The sequence below is a fragment of the Amyelois transitella genome, chromosome 3 (genome assembly GCF_032362555.1).
Source record: "Amyelois transitella isolate CPQ chromosome 3, ilAmyTran1.1, whole genome shotgun sequence".
Classification (NCBI taxonomy): Eukaryota; Metazoa; Arthropoda; class Insecta; order Lepidoptera; family Pyralidae; genus Amyelois; species Amyelois transitella.
This window is the reverse complement of record NC_083506.1, coordinates 2,010,214-2,031,056: the sequence shown is the minus strand read 5'-3', so window position 1 is coordinate 2,031,056 and position 20,843 is coordinate 2,010,214. Positions and strand designations below refer to the sequence as shown.

General features: G+C 37.9%; 2 protein-coding genes across 5 annotated transcripts in view; one reads left to right on the top strand and one right to left on the bottom strand.

Moving 5' to 3' along the window:
- Nucleotides 1–20,843, top strand: part of LOC106136093 (amyloid-beta A4 precursor protein-binding family A member 2) — a 144,232-nt gene that overhangs the window by 6,701 nt on the left and 116,688 nt on the right. The window lies entirely within an intron of this gene.
- Nucleotides 852–4,991, bottom strand: LOC106134851 (uncharacterized). 2 transcript variants are annotated; one of them, XM_060950815.1, is made up of 3 exons: nucleotides 3,487–4,991; nucleotides 1,704–3,232; nucleotides 852–1,617 (listed from the first exon to the last, which is right to left on the bottom strand). In XM_060950815.1, exons 1-3 carry the CDS (start codon nucleotides 3,602–3,604, stop codon nucleotides 1,012–1,014), a joined length of 2,253 nt encoding a protein of 750 aa, XP_060806798.1. In that variant the 5' UTR covers nucleotides 3,605–4,991; the 3' UTR covers nucleotides 852–1,011. The 2 variants fall into 2 exon arrangements, with proteins under 2 accessions (XP_060806798.1, XP_060806803.1); XM_060950820.1 differs by having other exon boundaries at nucleotides 3,517–4,991.

Here is a 20,843-nt window from a genome sequence, read left to right as displayed (position 1 = left end):
TTTTATCACACTACGATTTAATGGTAGATGTCAGAAATCAACGTCTTATAGATAATAAAACTATGCTTTCGTCTGTAGCTTCACTCGCTTTTAGTGCTGAAAACATTTCTTCGGTGAAGGTATCTTCTGGTTGCTCAGTGTATCACGAAATACTAACTCAATATCCCGAGATTACCCGCCCACCCGGAATACATCGCACGGTACGTCACAATACCATCCACCATATCCGCACCACATCAGGTCCACCGGTTTCTTGCACACCACGTAGGCTCGCGCCTGATAAACTCAAGATAGCGAAGTCAGAGTTTGAGTCGATGTTGCAGAATGGTACCTGTCGGCCTTCGGAATCAGCATGGGCCTCACCGCTTCATCTAGCGCCCAAGAAGGACAACGGGTGGCGCCCTTGTGGCGATTACCGCATGCTGAATGCCCGAACAATACCCGACAGATACCCTATTAAACATATTCACGATTTTTCCCACTCCTTATCAGGCTGCACTGTCTTCTCTACCATTGATTTGGTGAAGGCCTACAACCAGATCCCGGTCAATCCAGACGACATCGCGAAGACAGCAATCACGACGCCGTTCGGTCTTTACGAATTTCCATTCATGACGTTTGGACTTCGTAATGCCGGACAGACGTTTCAGCGATTCGTCGATGAGATGCTGCGGGGCCTCGACTTCACCTATGGGGTTGTCCATTAATCATGTGATCTTTTTTTACCCTTTTTTTAACCCCCCCTCCCCCATTGGTGATACGTAGTGAGGTTTAAGACCACCCCCCCTCCCCCTTCTCAACATCACGTGTATTTTAGTACCTACAAAAATCTTAAAATTTTCTGAATATTATCTTAATTTAAATACAGGTACAAACTATAATCTTATTTTATTCTGAAATTAAGGACCATAATAAAAATGTCTACACCAGGTTGCAAGTTTTTTTTTTTATTGCCATAACAATAATAGAAATGAAGAGTGTAATCATTGGAAAAACATGTTATGAGTATGTTTAATGTATATTGTCCTCGGACCATGGATTAGCAAGACATTCTTCAACACTAACAACTGGATAAGCATCTTGCAGGTCAGTTGTTGGTACTGTGCTTTGTTGAAAATCAACATCGGTTTCATCAAGCCACTCGGTGTCATCATTTTCGCGCACAACGCACAGAATTTCTTTCGATCTGCCGATTGATCGTCGCGTGAGGATGCGTGAAGGACGAACATTGTGCATCTCTACGCTATTACTGCTGCTCGGATTAGGTTGCTTGTGACATGAATTTACATGTTCCTTAACTTTCTTCTTTGTACAGAAGTACAATCCACACCACTGGCACGTCCTTTCCAAAAGTTGCCGACGATCCTTTTGCAGACTAGGGCAATACAGGTCATACGGCAATTTGTTAAAGCCATCATGCGTTGGGGTGATTCCAAGAGACCGACGCAGAAGAAATGTAGCAAACGTCTTGCCATCATGCTCTTGAGGCTTCGGAATATATAGACCACTAGACGACTGCAAAATTGGGTAAGGAGGAATAACGAAGCGTTCAGGAAGAATAGATCGAAGAGAACTCCGCAAATCTCCACAGCAAGCGCGGTCATCACACTTTACCACCTGGTAATGATATTAAGATATCTTAATCATATTAGATAAGAAAAGTAAATGATAAAATAATAATAAATGAGATTTTACTAATGTACCTGAAGCAAATACTGGCTCTCTCGCACATGCTCGCTGTACCACTGCAGAGAAGGCAAGTCTGGAACAAAGCTTTCAGCAGTGTCATCGGGCTTAAGGTACTCTGCTACGACGTCATGGCCGTCGATAACCATATTATTCCATACTTCTGCGAGAACTTCTCCAGCCTTCTGAAAGTTCATTTTTTCGAGATCATGATCCTTTGTTCTCCCTTGTTCATCCAAATGAGTTCCATAAGAATCATGCGGAAGTATGAGTCCAGATAATTCCCGGCTTAAAGGCGCCATTCTTCTCTCAACACGGTTGAATGCGCTTCTGCCGGGTGCATTCGTAAAAATGAATATTGCATCTAAATCATGCTTGACAAAGTGGTGTATGGCATGGGAAATAACCTTTGGATATCTCGGGTTTTCATCGGGTCCTCCATCAGATGAAATCAGAACAACTGGTTTCAGGCGTCCTTCTTCATCCCGCATAATTTCCTTGAAATTGTTGAGTGTAGCAAGCTTATTGAAGTCCACAGCATGAGTGGAAGCTGTCGAAGAGGAATGTTTGCCACTTCTAATCGCCACGTATGTTGGCCCTGAATAAGTAATTGCTTCAGCACGGCCCATGTCATTTCCTTTTATGATGCACCCAGCATATACACTAGGGATCAATTTGTGCCTTGTAGCAATCACCCAATCATGATCAGGCAATGAGACACGATATTCGACATGCATCAGGAGAGGAGCTTGTTTATTTGCCGCTGTCAAACCTATAGGTACCCGGGCTTTATCGTCTTGAGACAAAAAAAACACTTGTTTTGGCCCGAGAATAGATGCCAGCGTTTCCAAGGATCTTATTGTGGCGACACAAAAATGTTGATCGACATGAGCCTTGTGGTGATCTGCCTCAGGGCGACTCAATTTGACAGGCACAGTGACTACATGCCTTTTACCCTCCAAGGTGGTATAATTTCTAGGGAGCAATCGAAGATACGTGCCACTCTTCGAAATTTGAAATCCGTGCTCCTTTAGCTTTTCATGGAGGTCAGTAAGTGTTCGGCAACTGCGAACAATTTCTGAGCGACGCCGTTCCTCCGCAGAAGCACCAAACATAGCCAAATCGACTATAGTTTTTAGCAATTGCGGTTGTTGCTCTTCTAGGCGTGGGCGACCTGGGGCAGAACGCGCCTTAAGAAGATCAGCTACAATCGGACTCTGATTGCAAGCAAGTTTAATCTTTGATTTTATTGATAATCTATGTGACTGGGAGTGACGCATATGTTGTTCCTTCTTCCGTAGTTCTTTTGTGCATTTATCAATTTCTCGGCGCAGTTTCGTCACATCACGTGTCTCATTTTCGCCCAGAAAATCCCTACGACGAACAGCTAAGTCCAATTCCATTTGAAGAAGAGAAATCTGATTCTTCAACTTATCCTGTGCAGGAGTAGCACGTACAGGCTGCAGTATAGAGCTGCTTGTACTTGGTGTATCGGGTGAATTCTCGTTGCTACAATCCAAATCTTCACCTTTACGTTTCCGAGCACCTGGAATGACCGACATTTAAACAACAAGAAAACATTGAAATTCTTAATTAGAATTATAATAATACTAGCTTTTCGCCCGCGACTTCGTTCGCGTAGACTTCAGGTTATATCACGCTTGGAAAAATTTCGCGCATTAAAATTTTGACGTCGAAAGCGTACCAGACAGACAGACTTTCGCATTTATAAGATTAGTAGGAATAAATAATTGGCTGCTTAAATAATTACTGATATTGCGAATTTGGTATGTTTATTACCTGTTGAGGTGCTTTTAGTAGTGACATTACCTTCGTCAGTAATTTCGGTACCGATCGGTAAGACGCATATCGCAGGCGTAGGAAGTTTTACAGGTAGATTTGGCTCATTGGATGTCATTGGCAAAACAGAATTATTTTCGCTGGCATTCTGAAAATTAATAATTTAATTAATATCGTGAAAGTAAAGATAATATCGTGCAAACAAATTAACCATGTCCAGTAATGTTATTTTTTCTTTTATTAAAATAAGAGTTCGAAACGGCACACAAACCATGCACAATCCTCGCATTTTCACTAGAATAATGTGTATATAATTATATGTAGGTATGATCCATAAATAGTTGTAAGTTTTCACAAAGCGACAAGATATTAGTATATAAACAGGCGCAAAATGTGTAACAATAGTAACATAACCTTCACCTTATAACCACCACCGCGACTTACGGTTTATTTTGTTTTTTTTACGTTAGATAAACCCATGCCTCATAGACATGGTTCTCAGCTCAATACACCTACTTCTTTAGAGTTCAGCGATCGGTGATATGTAGGCATATGGGCCACGTGATGTTTATTCAGCATTTTTTATGGAATGACATTCCTGTGCGCCAATGACTAGCTAAAACTATTAAAAATCTAGAAATTTTTTGAATAACTTTTTTATAATGTAAAAATAAAAAAAAATCTTTTGGATTTAAGTAATACTTAAAGTACGCTATACATATTTTATCTATATTTTTTCCTTAAATTACCTATCAAAAATGTTGGAAGACTTAACAATAACATTTATATTACAAATCCATACTAATATTATGAATGTGAAAGTCTGTCTGTCTATCCGTTCTTCACGGCTAAACCGCTGGACCGATTTTTATGAAATTTGGTATGGAAATAGTTTGATACCCGGGGTCAAACATAGGCTACTTTTTTTTTCAAAAATGAAAGTTACTATGAAAAAAGTCGCGGGTGAAGCCGCGGGGCAACAGCTAGTAAACTATAGATGAAGTCGTATTTATTAGGACAACGCCCTTAAACAGACAAATACTAGTTTAATAGCTTACCTTTTTAGAATTAGAGCAATAATAGAGAATATTGGAAGACTTCTTTGCTTGGTGCTTTCGGCGGTAATCTGCTAGAAGATCATTCGCCCACTTCACAAATTCTTGTTTTGTAGAATATTTTTGTTTTGCATTAGCCCACATCTCATTAAATTCTTTCTGAGCAATACTAGGTTTTTTTCCTTTCTTATACTCGGCGAAAAGGTCTTTATACAGATCACCTACTTTAAACATTGTTTTAATGAAAAACGGTAACGGTTTACGCATGTATTCGGCGCCAAAACAAGAGAATAACTGGCGGCCGGCGGCGGCGCGGCGCATGCGCGTGAGGCCTCCGTTCTTTGCCTGGCAACGGCGAGTCAAGACCGCGCCGTGCCGCTTAATATTTGTTTAAAAATCGCGCGTTTGACGAAAAAATAAATACACGAGATATTTTACTACTACCCCCCACCCCCCTTGTGATATTTTCGTGATTTTTATCAAACCCCTCCCCCCCCTTTGAAGCCTCACGTGATTAATGGACAACCCCTATGCATATCTGGACGATTTTCTGGTCTTCTCGAAGGATCAAAAGACCCATGAAGAGCACCTTCGTCTACTCTTCGAAAGACTGAGGCAGTACGGCATGGTCGTCAACACGGCGAAGTGCATCTTTGGCGCGTCTGAGGTAACCTTTTTAGGATATCGAATTTCAGGTAAAGGTACCACACCCCTACCAGAGAAGGTCAAAGCCATCAACAATTTCCCTGTTCCAAAGACGGTAAAAGAACTACGCCGCTTCTTGGGTATGGTGAACTTTTATCGTAGGTTTATTTCAGGCGCCGCTAAACAACAGGGTCCTCTGAACGCACTGCTGACAGGATCAGTCAAAGGTTCACACCCGGTCAATATTACTGGTAAGTCACTCGAGGCTTTTAAAGCCTGCAAAGAAGGTCTGTGTCAGGCCGCCTTGCTGGCCCATCCCAAGTGTGACTCGAGATTAGCACTTGTTACTGATGCGTCGGACAGAGCTATTGGTTCGGTGCTACAGCAACAGACTGATGATAAATCCTGGGAGCCTTTGGCATTTTTCTCTCGTGGGCTGAGTCCTTCCCAACAGAAGTACTCACCCTACGATCGAGAGCTACTCGCTATTTACGAGAGTATAAAATATTTTCGACACATGCTCGAGGCCCGGGACTTTACAATATATACCGACCACAAGCCGCTGACCTTCGCATTTCATAATCGCAAGGAAAACTGGTCGCCTAGACAGTTCCGACACCTGGACCTGATCGCGCAGTTTACCACCGACATACGGCATATCAGCGGCAAAGACAATGTGGTAGCTGACACTCTCTCTCGAGTCGAGGAAATTTCCCAGCCCATTTCTCCAGAGGAGCTGGCTACCGCTCAACAGGCAGATCCAGAGCTGATACAACTCATGGGAGGTACGACGTCATTGCACCTTAAAAAAGTCTCAGTTCCAGGTACCGGGACTCAATTGTTTTGCGACATCGGTATGGATATCACTCGACCATTTGTTCCAAGGATGCTGCGTAAACGGGTGTTCGAAAGTCTTCATAGTCTTAGCCACCCTGGCGCTAATGCAACTGTCAAGCTGGTCTCCGAACGATATGTGTGGCCTGGAGTTCGAAGGGACTGTAGGAACTGGACGCGGGCATGTATAGCGTGCCAGAAATCCAAGGTCACCCGTCATAACAGTGCTCCCCTTGGTAGTTTCAAACTCCCCGCATCCCGCTTCAAATTTGTTCATATTGACCTGGTGGGACCCTTGCCTCCATCTCAGGGCTACAAGTACTGTCTTACTGCCATCGACCGCTTCACGCGTTGGCCTGAGGCAGTACCATTGGAAGAAATTACGGCCGAGGCAGTGGCGAGAGCACTGCTTAGTGGCTGGATTGCTCGGTTTGGTTGTCCTGCTGACATCGTGACAGATCGTGGCAGACAGTTTGAGTCGGCATTATTCCGAGCTCTTTCACGGATCGCTGGATTTACACATCGCCGCACCACTGCTTATCACCCGGCCTGCAATGGTCTCGTGGAAAGATTCCACCGGCAACTCAAGTCTGCCATAATCTGCCACGGTGATGGAAATTGGGTAGACTCTCTGCCGCTGGTGTTGTTAGGTGTCCGCAGCGCATTTAAGGAGGACTTACAGACTACTGCAGCTGAATTGGTGTATGGCGAAACTTTGCGTCTACCAGGTGAATTTTTTGATTCGGAGCCTGGCTGTACTCTTGATATGACTCAGTTCACCTCAAGACTTCGGAGTATAGTTCAGGGCTTAAAACCTTCACCTGGCTCTCGTCACGGTACAAAACGTCCAATTTTCGTTTTTAAGGAGTTAGCCACTTGCAGTCATGTGTTTCTGCGTGACTGTACTGTCGGCGGTGCCTTAAAACCAGCATACTCTGGACCATACGAAGTTCTACAGCGTGACGACAAGGTTTTCACTATTCTGGTGAACGACAAAAAAGTCACGGTATCGATAGACCGGGTCAAGCCGGCCTACATACTTAGTGACCCCGACACTACACCATACACGCATACACCACAACCAAAGAAACACAACACAAGTACACACGTGATACCACCGGGAGATCAGAGCTTACCAGATCGCGAAGAAAATGTTTTCAGAACTAGATCAGGGAGAAAGGTTAGATTTCCCGACTTTTATCGCCCTTGACGGTCTCAAGAGGGGGCTGATGTAGTGACTGTAATCACTTTTTCATTTTAATTTTATCTGTTTGATTTTATTATTTACAAAAGTTTTACATTTATTATACAAAACTTTCTTTTACAAAATAAATATTTACATAGATTTTTATATACATCAATTGTTTAAATTTATGTTTACACTTGTCTTATTTTTGTTTACAATATTGTTTTAACTTTTATTTACAAACTTGATTATTTTATATACAACTACTAACTTATTAATTTTAAGACTGATAATATCTAGTCAATAAATACATTGCATTATATAACTTACCTATGTGCTATAATGAATTTACCCTTACATTTATATACCTACATATTTACATGTAACATTAATTTAAGTAGCCTAATAAATTATATACAAGATGCAATATATAAAGTGTGCAATATAGTTGTCATATAAAGTTAATAAATGTGTCATCGAGAAACAAGCAGACCGACAAACAAACAGACCACGTTGTACCGTAGCATAAGAAATTTTCTGTTTAGCTGTGACATGAGACGTGATTGCGTAACCGCTAACCGGTTTGACCGGTAGGCAGTCGCGCGGCGAGCACCCCGCTCCCGCGCACACGCATTCCCCTCAATCGTCTCTGGCCGGCCGGCGGCCAGTCTGAATATCAACTTGACGCGAGACGCATGCTTGCTTGTTCCTCGAACACTTAGCACAATAACGCGCTTATTTTTATTTCATAACCACCTTCAGTTCATCTTTCGCTATTTTTCTGTCTGTGCACCTTCTTACAAGTAAGCTTTGCCCTCATTGCTTCATATTTATTATGAAATACTAGCTTTCGCCCACGGCTCTGTGCACGTTTCTATGTCCTTCTTCATACCCCATGCAGTCACTAACTGTGGTCACTATAATGTGTGTTTGTAAAATTTCATGGAGATCGGTTTAGTTGTTTTATGTTTTGTATAGGAAGAACAAACAAACAAACTTTTACGTTTATCATAGTAGTACGAGTATCTAGCCATGGATGGTATCTTTATAGAATTATTAATATCTTTGGGGCAAATTAAATGTGTGTAATTTTGCTTTCATTTTCAAGGTACACAACTTCCTACATTATTATTTTATTTTAATATTTTATAAGAATTTCTCTATCAACATACCTGCATTACCAATTGTGTTTGTTTCTACTCCGTTTTCTTAACAGAACTATGTATTCGACAAATATCGACTCTATACTAATATCATTTGTATAGGACTCCGCCATGTTTTAAAATAAAATTTTGAATACAAACGATAAAACGAAAGGTGACAAGTATCCAAATAAATAAATGATGAGAGAGCCGATTGAGAGAATGTTTAATGGTGTAAAAATTATACTATTGAAAGCGGAAACTCGAAATCTCTCGCATTTGTACAGCTTTATAGCGAATTTAACGATGCCATCATTGAATAATATTTTTTGGAGTTTCATTCCTCACTTTTTGATTAATTACATCTTAATGACACAACGCATTAGCGGTTTTAATTCATTGTTAAGAATTGGTATTCACCACCCAAGGCTAAGTGGTACCTTCAATCGAAATGAATAGGTTCTTACCACGTTCTTACTTTTATATTTTAGGCTTAAATATGTATATTGTGAATCTTTGTCAATATTTAAATGTTCGATAATTTTATATACCAACTGTCTACCCCGCTCATACACTTAGAACAACACAAGAATCCAACTCGGAAGCCCGTGTATAAGCGGTATTGAAAATCATGTTTTAGTTTTCGCGCTGACATTGTAATTTAGCTAATCAAGCAATACTGTTACCACAAAATCCGGAAAATTATTCATCTGTCCCATGAAACTCATATTTTTTCAAATACAAGAGTTTTACTCGGAACATCGCCCCCGTAGGTTTTTTCAGTAAAAATTTAGGCAAATCTTGAAAGTCAAGTGTGGCAAATTTTATCAAAATTATTCAATATTTTGTGTTCAAAACTAGGCATCTATACCATAATACGAGTATACCTACCCAATAGGTACTTCCCATAATATAATGCTTATAAAAATATCCTCTCAATTAATTATTAATATTGGTTTAAAATTAAGCATGTTCACTCTTCCCACGCATATTGTATAAGCCCTACGTCCTTGATTTGACGCAAAAGAAAACTGGCTTATCAGACTGTCCTATATGTAAACTATAAATATACCTAATAATAGAGAAATTGGTTCTTAACTGTTCAATCATCCTGAAAGTTAATCCTTTAATTGTATGATAGACCTTTTTATTGATCGATTGGCAGGTGATGTGTTAATTACTATATAAGATTTGGCGGATAAATACTTTTGGGAACTCCCAGGAAGAACGGGAACGGGTGTTACTGTAATAAACGTATTATTTGAACTGTTATTAATATTCTTATAGTTTTTTTTTTAAATTACATATTACTTCTATTTGTACCTTTATACAGTTAACAACAGAGAACCCTGACCCCTGAACCCTATTTTGGTTTGTATGAACAGAGGTTTAAAATCTATCAGCGCAATATGGCAAAATTTTCAGTAATTAAATACCTAACTCTGACAGAAAACAAAATTACGTTTACATTATGAAAGTATGCATTTTTTTACCTATGCACATTCATTTTGAAAAGCTATTGGCTTTCCCATGCACAGCACAGACTTCGAAAAATGTATTTATAGTCATGTTTTTTATATTTTAGTATAGTTTGTCAGACGCGTTGAAGAGGTTAAGAAACTCTTTTCGAACTACGATACATCGTAACGATGTTTAGTCACGATCATCGTTTCCAATTTCCCGTCAAATGAAGTCGCGTAGGGTTACCATTTAGTTGGGTAGTTCCGGAAAAACCGGAGAAAATACAAACAATCTTTTAAAATTTAAATATAATTTTTTTTTAGTTTGGTTATAGGCGTGAAAGGACCTTGATATCGGTTTTGAATATTTTTACAGGTGCGAATAATAAATTCAATTAAACTGATAGCTCGAAAACTAAATTGACATAAATCGAAATATTAGCTAGATAGGTATGGTGTATAAATACCTAAGCTTATTCTATATTCGTAAAGAAGCTGTTGTAGAACGCATAGAGGTAAAGTTAAAAACGTTTGTAAGGACTAATATTCAGAATACTTAACCGATAATGAAAAGAGGTACATTATTTGCGGGTGTGTTAGGCTACGTATGATATGACACGGGCGAAGCCGTGGCGGGCCGCTAGTAATATTTATTTATTTATTTAAACTTCATTGCACAAAATACAAATGTATAGCACGATTGTCGGACTTAATGCTAGAAGCATTATCTACCAGTCAACCATTACGTTCGTATTACTTCTCTGCACAAAGGAAACTTCTGACTATTATTTTAACAGATTTGCATTGTTTTTTTTTTTCTTGTAAATAGCAATGTAACAGAACGGAAACGTAATCCATATCGTTGTCTCCAGGCAAACTCAAATCCGTATATATGGCAACCCTGCCCGGTGGGCGTTGGCACCATAACTTGTTTACATATTTTCTCAAAGCCATCCCAGGTAAATAATCCAGAGGAAATCGAAAGAGGGAAGAGATGTTTTACGAGTTATATCCAAGAGCGTCCGTAAAAGTTTTACTGCTATTCTAATATCATTAAAATTCTTCCCACGGCGCCCTTATATTTCGTATGTGCCTCGTGAAAACCTTTGCCGCTCATATCACCGAGAGCCTAATTGCTTAAATTGTATTTTATTTAGCGTAGGTATTTTCAGCGCTATTTTTGTTAAAGCTTTCGTGAAGTGCCGTGTTGTTCCCTGCACCAATAAAAAAAGAATAGGACCACTCCATCTCTTTCCCATGGATGTCGTAAAAGGCGACTTAGGGATAGGCTTATAAACTTGTGATTCCTGTTTTAGGCGATTGCCTAACATCCTGCCACAATTTGAATCTCAATTCTATCATCAAGCCAACTAGCTGAACGTGGCCTGTCAGTCTTTTCAGGCTGTTGGCTCTGTCTACCCCGTAAAGGATATAAATGTGACTATATGTATGAAAATACATATACTAGGAAACGGAAAATTAGAATATTGTATTAATATGTAGATTTAGTGGTACAGTATGGCGGACTTAATGCTAGAAGCATCATGTACCAGTCAACCATTGGATCTAACGCAGAACTATAAGTGGTGTGTAATCACTTGATTTTGAATAATTACCACTGTTATGTTAAACTAAAACAATAGCGCATGTAATATTATTTTTTTCTCTTACAAACAGTTACAAACAGACAGTCATGGGCAATATTTATTTCACAATGTAAGTAGTAGACCCTCAAAAAGGTTATAGTAGCAGGTGTGCGCCGTCGATGGATTACCGAAATGCGGTTTTTCAACCGTTTAATTTAAATAAATCGGTTTTCCAGAAGGTTTTCTTATTACAACGCCGAACAGTTTTATAACCAATTTTCCAATTTTAAAGACCGTTAACATTTCAAAGGGCGGTTTATTTACAAAATTTCTTGTTGACAGTAGAGTCTTTTTTTTTTGAAATATGAAAAGCTTCTCATATTTTTTTTAAAAACGATGAGTTCATTTGTCCATTCTGTCACTATCTGAAATTAAATGGAAGATTCAGATAATTAATAAAAGGACATTAATATCATATTATTAATCTTCTTTCAGTATTTTTGAGCCTGTTAGCTCTGTCTACCCCGTAAGACCTAAAGGCGTAATACGTGTATGTTTGTATTTTAAACCATGAAGCAAGATAATATAGCAAGTAAAACCATAAATAATATAGCTGGTTCCGTTGTTTTACGAAAGTATAGCTTTTGAAAGTATAGCTTGACGTATAGCACGTCATGCGCTACGCCGTTTTTATCGCGCGAAAAACAATCCCTGTTTCGCTTTTCATTATGACATGAAACGGGACAGCGATAGTTGCTACAGGGCTGATTTAATGACAACGAGGGTTGCTTCTCCAGAATCACATTGCATGAACATGTTCTAAGAGAGAGCTGAAAGAGTGATGCATTAAAAGAGAATTCTCAATCAAGGATATTAGATATTAACTTGGTATTAAATAAATCTTGTAAAGATTGTGAGTACGAAGTTATCGTATCGTGCATTTTTACATATATTCAAATGTTGTCAAAAAGCACATAAAAAGTTGGTATCCCTAATAAAATTCACCGTTTAAACGCAGAAAATAGATAGATCCAGGGATGAAACCGAGGTTTAATTACCAGGGGATGCCGAGATAAAACAATGACGTAATCTAGGTCAGCCACTACGGCGGTCGAGTGGCCATACGTACTGAAACCGCCTAGAAATACTCTATAGTCTAGTCTGACCGGAAGAACATTATACGGTTTTCAATTAGCAGTACTGTTATTAGTTTGGCAGTGATTTTGCCTAAGTAGGTATTTGTTTTATAATGTTTTAAACGTCAGGTCAAGACGAAAAATCTCTGTTTCTGATTGGTCTTTGTCTTGGATTGGTTATCGATCTTTCAGTTATTATTAGTTCACAATAAATCACACGCGATCAAAGTAGTGTTTTTGATGAAGAAAGATCTATAGCTAGATACAGTTTAAAGCATGAGGGCCGGAGGGATCTTGGTTTTCTGTCTTTACGTTTTACTAAACCCTAACCTGATGAGTTTTCATAAAGAGAGTTATGAATATGGATGAAAGATTTACTCTACCGACCCCTCTTTCGGTTCGGTATGTATAAATGTTTATTTCTATTATTTCTTATTCGAAAATTATTTAAAGTAGGTTGTTACCCACGGGATTGGAATGTATGACTGGGTCATTAGACAAACCAACTATACTCTAGAGTACCAACAGAAATAACTACATATGTTTATCGCCTATTAATTGAATGTTCATCTCACTATTCCTGTGTGGCTTTTACAGGAAGCGGCGTCAGGAGCAAATTGTCGCAAGGGAGCTATTAAGCTGCCTGGTACCTTTATGTATCAGTGTAATATATCAATCTTCCATGCTGGTTCGGTAGCGATCAAAAACCGTAGTGGGTGTTTATAAACGATACTTCTTTTAAACAATAGGCGAGCTAGCAACTTGTCACTATCCAAATCTCAGTTCCATTGAGCCATATGCAACTGATCGTTGTCTTCAAGTATTTGTAAGGCACCAGCTCTATCTACTATTAATATGAACGCAGACCACCGGTAGGTATCAATGATAGGTGTCTTGTTCAAACGTGTATTGATTGTTTAGTAAGCGCGTAGGTGGCAAATTAAACCATTCGATTTCGTCTACACGCAACAGCCTAAAATGGCCTTTCAATACACCATACATTATTAACTCAACTGATAATAATAAAGCCCTACCACATTGTTTATTCTGTTCTCACACGAATATAAAAGTTGAAGGACATTGTTGATCTGATGTTATTTGCCAAGAGGTTGAAAGAATGAAATCTTCATGGATTTTGTCAGACTACAGGCATTGTTGAATAGGAACGTGGGTCTTATAGATTGACAACAAGGTTTTTCTTTTTATCCCATAACGCACGGGAACTACGCTTCAGAATTAATCAGCAAAATTTGTTTTAATCGTTCTGACCATTACTGACAGTTAAGTAGAAAGCTCGAACTGAAAATTTCAGAACCTGAAAGGTTTTCACCTATTTATTCATAAGGGTACCAGCGGCGCAGAGGTAAAAACTTTTGCCCACAAACTAATTATAACAAACGAGGCGAGCTTTAAAGCCATTAACTGGATGATGAACAGAGCGCCATAAACTATTATCCGGATTCTCGAGCGAGTAAACTTGTAGCAACTTTAATTACGCATACATGACTGGCGGAATACAGTTAGCCCTCAATGACATAGGCTAGGCATTGTTTAGACATAAATAGCAATAGGCTGTGGGTACATATTTTGGCCGGTACTTCTCTGTTTATGTAGGGTCGTTTGTTCAAGGGTCTCAATAATTGGTGAGGTCTCTCTTATCAGAATTACCTATAAGCTGGTGAGCAGGGAAGAGATGCTCCTCAACATGACTCAACCTTCTTTGGTCAACATGGATGGTTACATTTTTTATACATACACCCGATGCAAAAAAATCATTTTAGATCGAATGAAGACTACCCGGTCGGTTTAAATCAGTAGCGTCAGTATGATCCTCACAATTTTGATCAACCTGATTCAACTTGCTTTGCATGAGTGCCCTGAAAATTCTTTCTATGATAGAAATACATAGTAATTAGAGATTATTTAAAGCAAGATGAATTTGTTTATTTGTTCTTGTATGTCTTCAGTCTATTTATATGCCCTTCTATGGCTCCATGAATCGCCTGACCTGCTGTCTGCTTATGTTCTTCAAAAACCATTGTTGCCATATAATTCTAAGGTTGAGTTTAACCATTTGTTACCTACATGGACCGTCTAATCTTCACGTCCAAATTCGCAGGCTTTTGTTATTAATGGTTGGACATCAAGATTAATAGTGAAGCACTCGACACGTGGTAAGTAATGCTCTTAAGTTCTCAAGTAAATTAACGCAGTTTGGGCGGTCATTCTTATTCTTAAAGTATATTTTAGCTTTATCACTCACCTCACCATTTGTTATTTGGGATGCCTGTGAATCGTTTGTTTACTTGAAACAAAACCTGCATGTTTATGCTTGGTTTGTTTTTGTTTTCTTCTGCGTTGTTAATTTTTAATACCTTTTTGTTTCACTCCAGATTCCCATGTGAAGTATTTAATGTAATTTACATTTTTTCTTTCAAACTCTTCACAAGGGCCAAGGTCGTAATAGTTCGTAAAAAATTTAACGCACTCGCTGAGCATTAAAATTTTATTTATTCATTGTACCAGCAGCCCGTGATATCAGTGAATTTTACGACATATTTCATCATTACCATAAAAAAGATCCCAAATGATTCCCAAGATGGCACCATTTAGTTATTCATTTTTGATGTCGTTTGAACCGCTTCAGAAATTATGGCCGATAGAAGGCTGTTAAAAGCTTTTATGTTTCCCGTGAAACGGCATTTGAATGAAATTCTGTCATGAAATTGTTACCTATTATAGCTGAAAGAATTTTCTTTGGCTTTTGTCTGCGACTTTTCATCTGATTTTGTACTAATCGGTACTCGTTCTAGTTTGACACACTAAAAGCGCGTACAAATTCTTTTGTGTTTAATAGTGGTTTTCTGAAAATTCCCGCTTGATAGAATCTCGGGCCAAATTCATTTCTATACACATATACTAAGATACAAATATACTTAGTATATATCTTTTAGGTCTTACAACTACGAGCAAGTAATAATTCCTATGGTACTACCAGTAGTATCATGGGTGTAGTGTGATAACCCTATACCATGCATGCAAGTTGGCGGAAATATCGATCCTCAAACTGTAAGTGAACTCTCGCTCACGTCATTATCGGCTTGAACTTTTGATAGGTTACTGATAGGCACAGTATTCTGGTAGTATAACTAACATTCCTTGACGTTCGTTTTGCCTGTTTTAATATTTTGCTGTTTAAGATGTGTACCTATTTGTTAAACGAAATTTGCGTCTATTTGACGACAATAAGGCGATAACTTGTATCCAATTTGAAAATAAAATTATTCTTTTCTATTTTGAAATTAAATTGAACTACGGAAAATCGGAAACGGAAATCCCGCTAATTTTTCTGTTTACACTGTGCGTTGATAAATTTCTTCTTTTATTTATAAAGATTCAGAATTGTAACGATTTCATTTTGAACAGAGTTCAATGCTTCAAGAACTAGGTCTTGAGTTGTGTGTCATTCGAGGCTATCGTACGTGGGTCTACGTTTGTACAACATTTTGCACTCAGCTCAGAATGATTAATATAGCGAGGGGCTTTTGTATACGACGAACGTATAGAAAACCAAAGAGAATAATGCTTTACTAGTTATGTATTTGAATGTCAGGGCTGGTTTTCAAAAGGCAGATCAAAGTTATAATCTGCATACATACATACAAGTATGCAGATTATAACTTTTATCTCTGCCTTTTGGAAAACAGCCCTTTATAATAAGAGCCCAGCCAGTTATAATCTGAATATGAGTTAAACAACAGACAGTAGCTAAAATGTCGCCATTGACACTATTTTTATAACCCTATTGAAATTTATCTTTAAAACATATTTTAATCTCTCTATGAAAAATATAGTTACTTTCTTACTATTTTTTTTGTCAGTAGGACAACAAACCGACCGCACGCCAAAAGTCCGCCATTGTAATTGTAGTTACATTTGTTTCAGCAAAGCTTAAATAAAATATCCCATTTCCCTATCAAAATATTGACCAAACCATAATATGGGTAAATGTGGATATAATAATCTTCTAGAGTTTCCTACGCAACAAGTGGGGAAGGCAAACAATCTCACAAATATTTACGTATATGTATCAGACATTTTAGAATCCGCATCTTAGAGATAAAAAAATCAAATGTATGTTTTAAAATATGGTTGTTAAATCAATAACACTTAAAACCTTGAATTCTGAATAAGATCATTTTGCACCTGTACCTAATCCGGGTTCGAATCTGGGGCCTTGTGATCTTGAGGCACAAACGCGTTACCATAACCTTTGGGCAAACGTCGATACCTACACTTCAAAATGGTTGAAACTTAAAAACAGCCGAAATTCAAAGATAGCGTTCTTGATCGTTATCCACACTTGTCCGGTTTTTATTTATACAACAGGATAAACGTATGGGATTCTGGTCGTATCAAAACTGATGACGGGATGACAGGCTGGGGTGGGTTCAGATAGATTTCAGGCTCGATTGAGTAGCTGTCGTGCGAGTTGACCACCTTTAATAGTACGTTTATTGATGACATGACACTCCGTGGTTGACACACGAACGGTACAATTTTTTTATTTGATGAACTTTTGTTGTCGCAAATGCTATTTATTTTAACTAATTAAAGGCTTGGACCTAAACTTGCCTGACGAGATAATGTGTAAATGGTCTATGTAAAACTAGTCACCTCGCCAAACCTCTAGGTTATAAAGTAGAATTCGGGCTCCAAAGAAATACAGCTTAGAACGCAAGCTAGCACACACCCAGATGACACCGCCTCGGTATTTGTTCGGTGGTTTTATCCCCCGGAGTAAGTGCGCGGCCGGTATGAAATGACTAAAAGACTGTAAAATCATCTAGGTGAGATAGGGCCCCGGGGTACAATGCAACACCACTTTGGATGCAAATGAAAATACACTGACGATAACAATACTGTGTATTTGTTCCTAGAACATTTAATTTCTAGATAATAGTGTCACATTAATTCATTCAACTAGTACGACCCTCAAAGGGCTTATGTGATTCAGATAGATATTGTTCGCATGGCCTCGACAGCGGCACGTAAATCTGCCACAAGCATATTCAGAGACTACTCGTAAATGCAGATGGGCCTCCATATCCTGCTAGGAATACCCTATTTGATACGTGATATAAATCTTATGAGGTTACATCATTTGTTAGTATGTTCATAATGTGAATGTTTTGGATGTACAAACAAAACCACCATGCGTAATTAAACATAAAAGACAATTAATTTGAAAAGTATCTCTGAACATAGCTACGGAAGCTTTTGAAATTTAAAGAAAGCGGACGTGATCTCAATAAGAGCTAGGTAATAGATTCTGTAATTACTTAGATACCTTATTATAATAAGACAAATCATTTTCCTCTCACGTTCTTTTAAGTTAATCGTTAAATGAAATCTAATAAAACTAAGTCTCTTGATCCAAATAATCTGAAGGTTCAAACAATATCCTGTCTGACTTCGTTAGCCTATAGAGAGATGGGAATAAAAAATCAGCCCAATCTAATCCTTTTTGTACCGTTTTCGCTTCGTTAATCTGCGGAACGAAGTTCGCAGTTAAAACAAATGAACTCGCAAACAAAAACAAGTTAAACCAAGCGATTATTGTCGTCGTTTGCTTAACAATAGCTTAAGGGGATATCATCAAATTTTGACAGATAATTTCTTGCTATATATAGGCCTACTCTTATTTTCATAGATGAGATGAATTTAATGATACTATGAGACTATGAGCTATCAAGGTTTATTATTTAACATAAAACACAATCCATTTGTGTGGTTGATACTAAGTATAAAAACAATTGAAAATCAGGCACACGTGCCTTTGTCCCAAGGCGGATCACATTTATTGTATCTAGAATCGTATAATTTGTAAGTTATACGGCGGCGTTATTTATTGTCCGCCTGTAAGCGTCACCTGCTCCCTTGTACCCAGTATTTCTTCCCAATTAGTAAGAGCTTAAGTATTCGCTGTTTTGGAGACGCGAATTGTGAAATAAGATTTATACGTTTCGAAAAATTTACTGCCCTATTTTGTTGTGATTCTTAGGACTGACTATACAGAACTGTCGTCACAATTTTTCACATGTTCGTGTTAATTCTCGTGATGTATCGTTGTTCTGTTATAAAATTTCAATGGAATGTCATCATCTGAGACTTTGTTTCAATTTCACCTTAACGTACCAGTGGTCGTGGTTGGTGTTAGGACGTACTGAATTCAGAGCTTGCTCCACCTAAACTGGGCGATTTAAATCCAACAGAATACTTAAAATTTTAAGTCATGTAAAAAATTCATAGAACTGAATATTAAATTTCAACTCTTGCAATTAGTGATTACAGACACCTATACAAGGAACACTAAATAAAGAATTTAAAATCCTCTTTGATTCTGTATTGAAAATTTGTTCTGATATTTTCTTCGAAATTTGTTTATGTAAAAATGGATTGTGAATGAATAAAAATATGCCCTCATCGAAGTAATTTGCGAGTTCACCAACAATAGCCTGGTATTATAGCGTCCTCGATCGCAAAGCGGGGTACAAAACGCAAACTGTACAAAGGTTTGCCATTCACACAGGAAGATTTACGGAGTGGAGCTACACCGTAATGGCGAAGCGATTGTTGTGACGCAGTTGAACCCATTCCTTATTTCAGACCTATTGACACTCAATAAGAAATGAGGAGTTATCGGTGTGAGGAAATTCTTATTCTCTCCGTCGGATCATATTGTAGGAGGTCTGAAGAATCGTAATAATCGGGGAATATCATAATAATTAGCCTGGACGTCAAATAACAGAAAAAAAATCTAAGAATTATAAACCTAGCCTAGTTTACCGTAGATTTGAACTCAGCAGCAAAAAATGAAACGGGTGTTCAAAAAGAGTTAACTTGTATGACTTCGTATCGTACTATAGTTTAATGGACCAGAATAGAAAATCTATCTATATCGAATACAGCAAAAAAAAAGGACGAAACATGAGAATTCATATTAAATTATTATGTACAAACTATTAAAATTTACCGACTAAGTATAAAATAAACAACTTATTTATACTTAGACGTACAGATAATTGTACTTACAAGATTGTAGTTGATAGGATGGTTGTCCTGAATCCGTCCTGTACAGGTGGTTGGTATCGTCTCAGTGGGACAGTTCACGCTCCATTTACTCACGATACGAGATGTCTGAATTATATTGGCAGATGCAGTTGCTGTGATAATTCAGTGGTAAACTGCATCTGTATTATGTGGTGGAGATGACACATTTGCGTTGATTTTTGTATTATTATATCTGAGAAAACATGGTAACAAAGTTTTATTAAAAATGGAAGGCCTATTACTGTAATAATGTATGCTTAATTTATATAACACATTGACTTGAATAAACAACGTTGATTTTAATGACTATGTGCCAAAATGTCGGATTGCGATAATTGATAAAGAGCTTACATCCCAAAAGTTTAAGCAATGACCTGTTGCGAATGTCGTGAAAAGCGTTACGACAACTAATTTATAACCGTGTGATACATATTAAAACCAAAATGACAGCTTTGTATAGGCACACGTTAGGCTATTTCACTCATGAAGGTTTAGCATTTGTATCGAATGTCATCAAAGTCCATTGTTTGAGTTAATTCGTTACAAACAAAATACAAATATTTTCTCTTTATTATAATCGTATTACTGCTACTTACTGCCAGTTAAGATGTAACTGATCAGATGTCCTGTATCTGTCGATGTCAACGCAACGTCTCCGCCGGCTTCATGCCCCATTTACCGCTTATATGTACCGCTTGAATTGCATTTGTCAGCGATCGTCTTTGCGCAACTACCCGTAATTGTAGGATGCTTGATCGTAGCTTTCATTTTTAAATAGATTTAATAAGAATTATAGACCAATCAGAGATGTTTTAAGTTTCCACAAGGCTAACTTGCCCTGCATTTTAAAACTTTATCTTTGGGTCCTGAAAGAATGATGTACCAACGTTATGCCAACATTTGTATTCTACTTTTTATATTTCTACTTTATATGTGGAAATGTTACACATGTACATCACCCATTCACAATATTACAAAAATACATTGCTGCTGCAAGAGTCTTCGTCATATGCTAATCTATATTGTGAGTCTACTGAAAACTTTTTTTTTTGGTCTGGTCGCACCTTGAAACACAGTTATGAAATCTTTATTGCAAGATTTAAAATCATAATAATCCACCGAAATTGTTGCAATTTTGTGTACCAGCCCATAAGCAATAAATATAAATTACGTTGCATGAATTATGTGTCCATTATAAGA

Excerpts from the sequence above, each read along its gene's own strand:
- LOC106134851 (XM_060950815.1), bottom strand. The coding sequence starts at position 3,604 with ATGACATCCAATGAGCCAAATCTACCTGTAAAACTTCCTACGCCTGCG. Across the intron at positions 3,233-3,486 it reads TACTAAAAGCACCTCAACAG|GTGCTCGGAAACGTAAAGGT; the intron begins GTAATAAACATA and ends CGGTCATTCCAG. Across the intron at positions 1,618-1,703 it reads AGAGCCAGTATTTGCTTCAG|GTGGTAAAGTGTGATGACCG; the intron begins GTACATTAGTAA and ends TATCATTACCAG.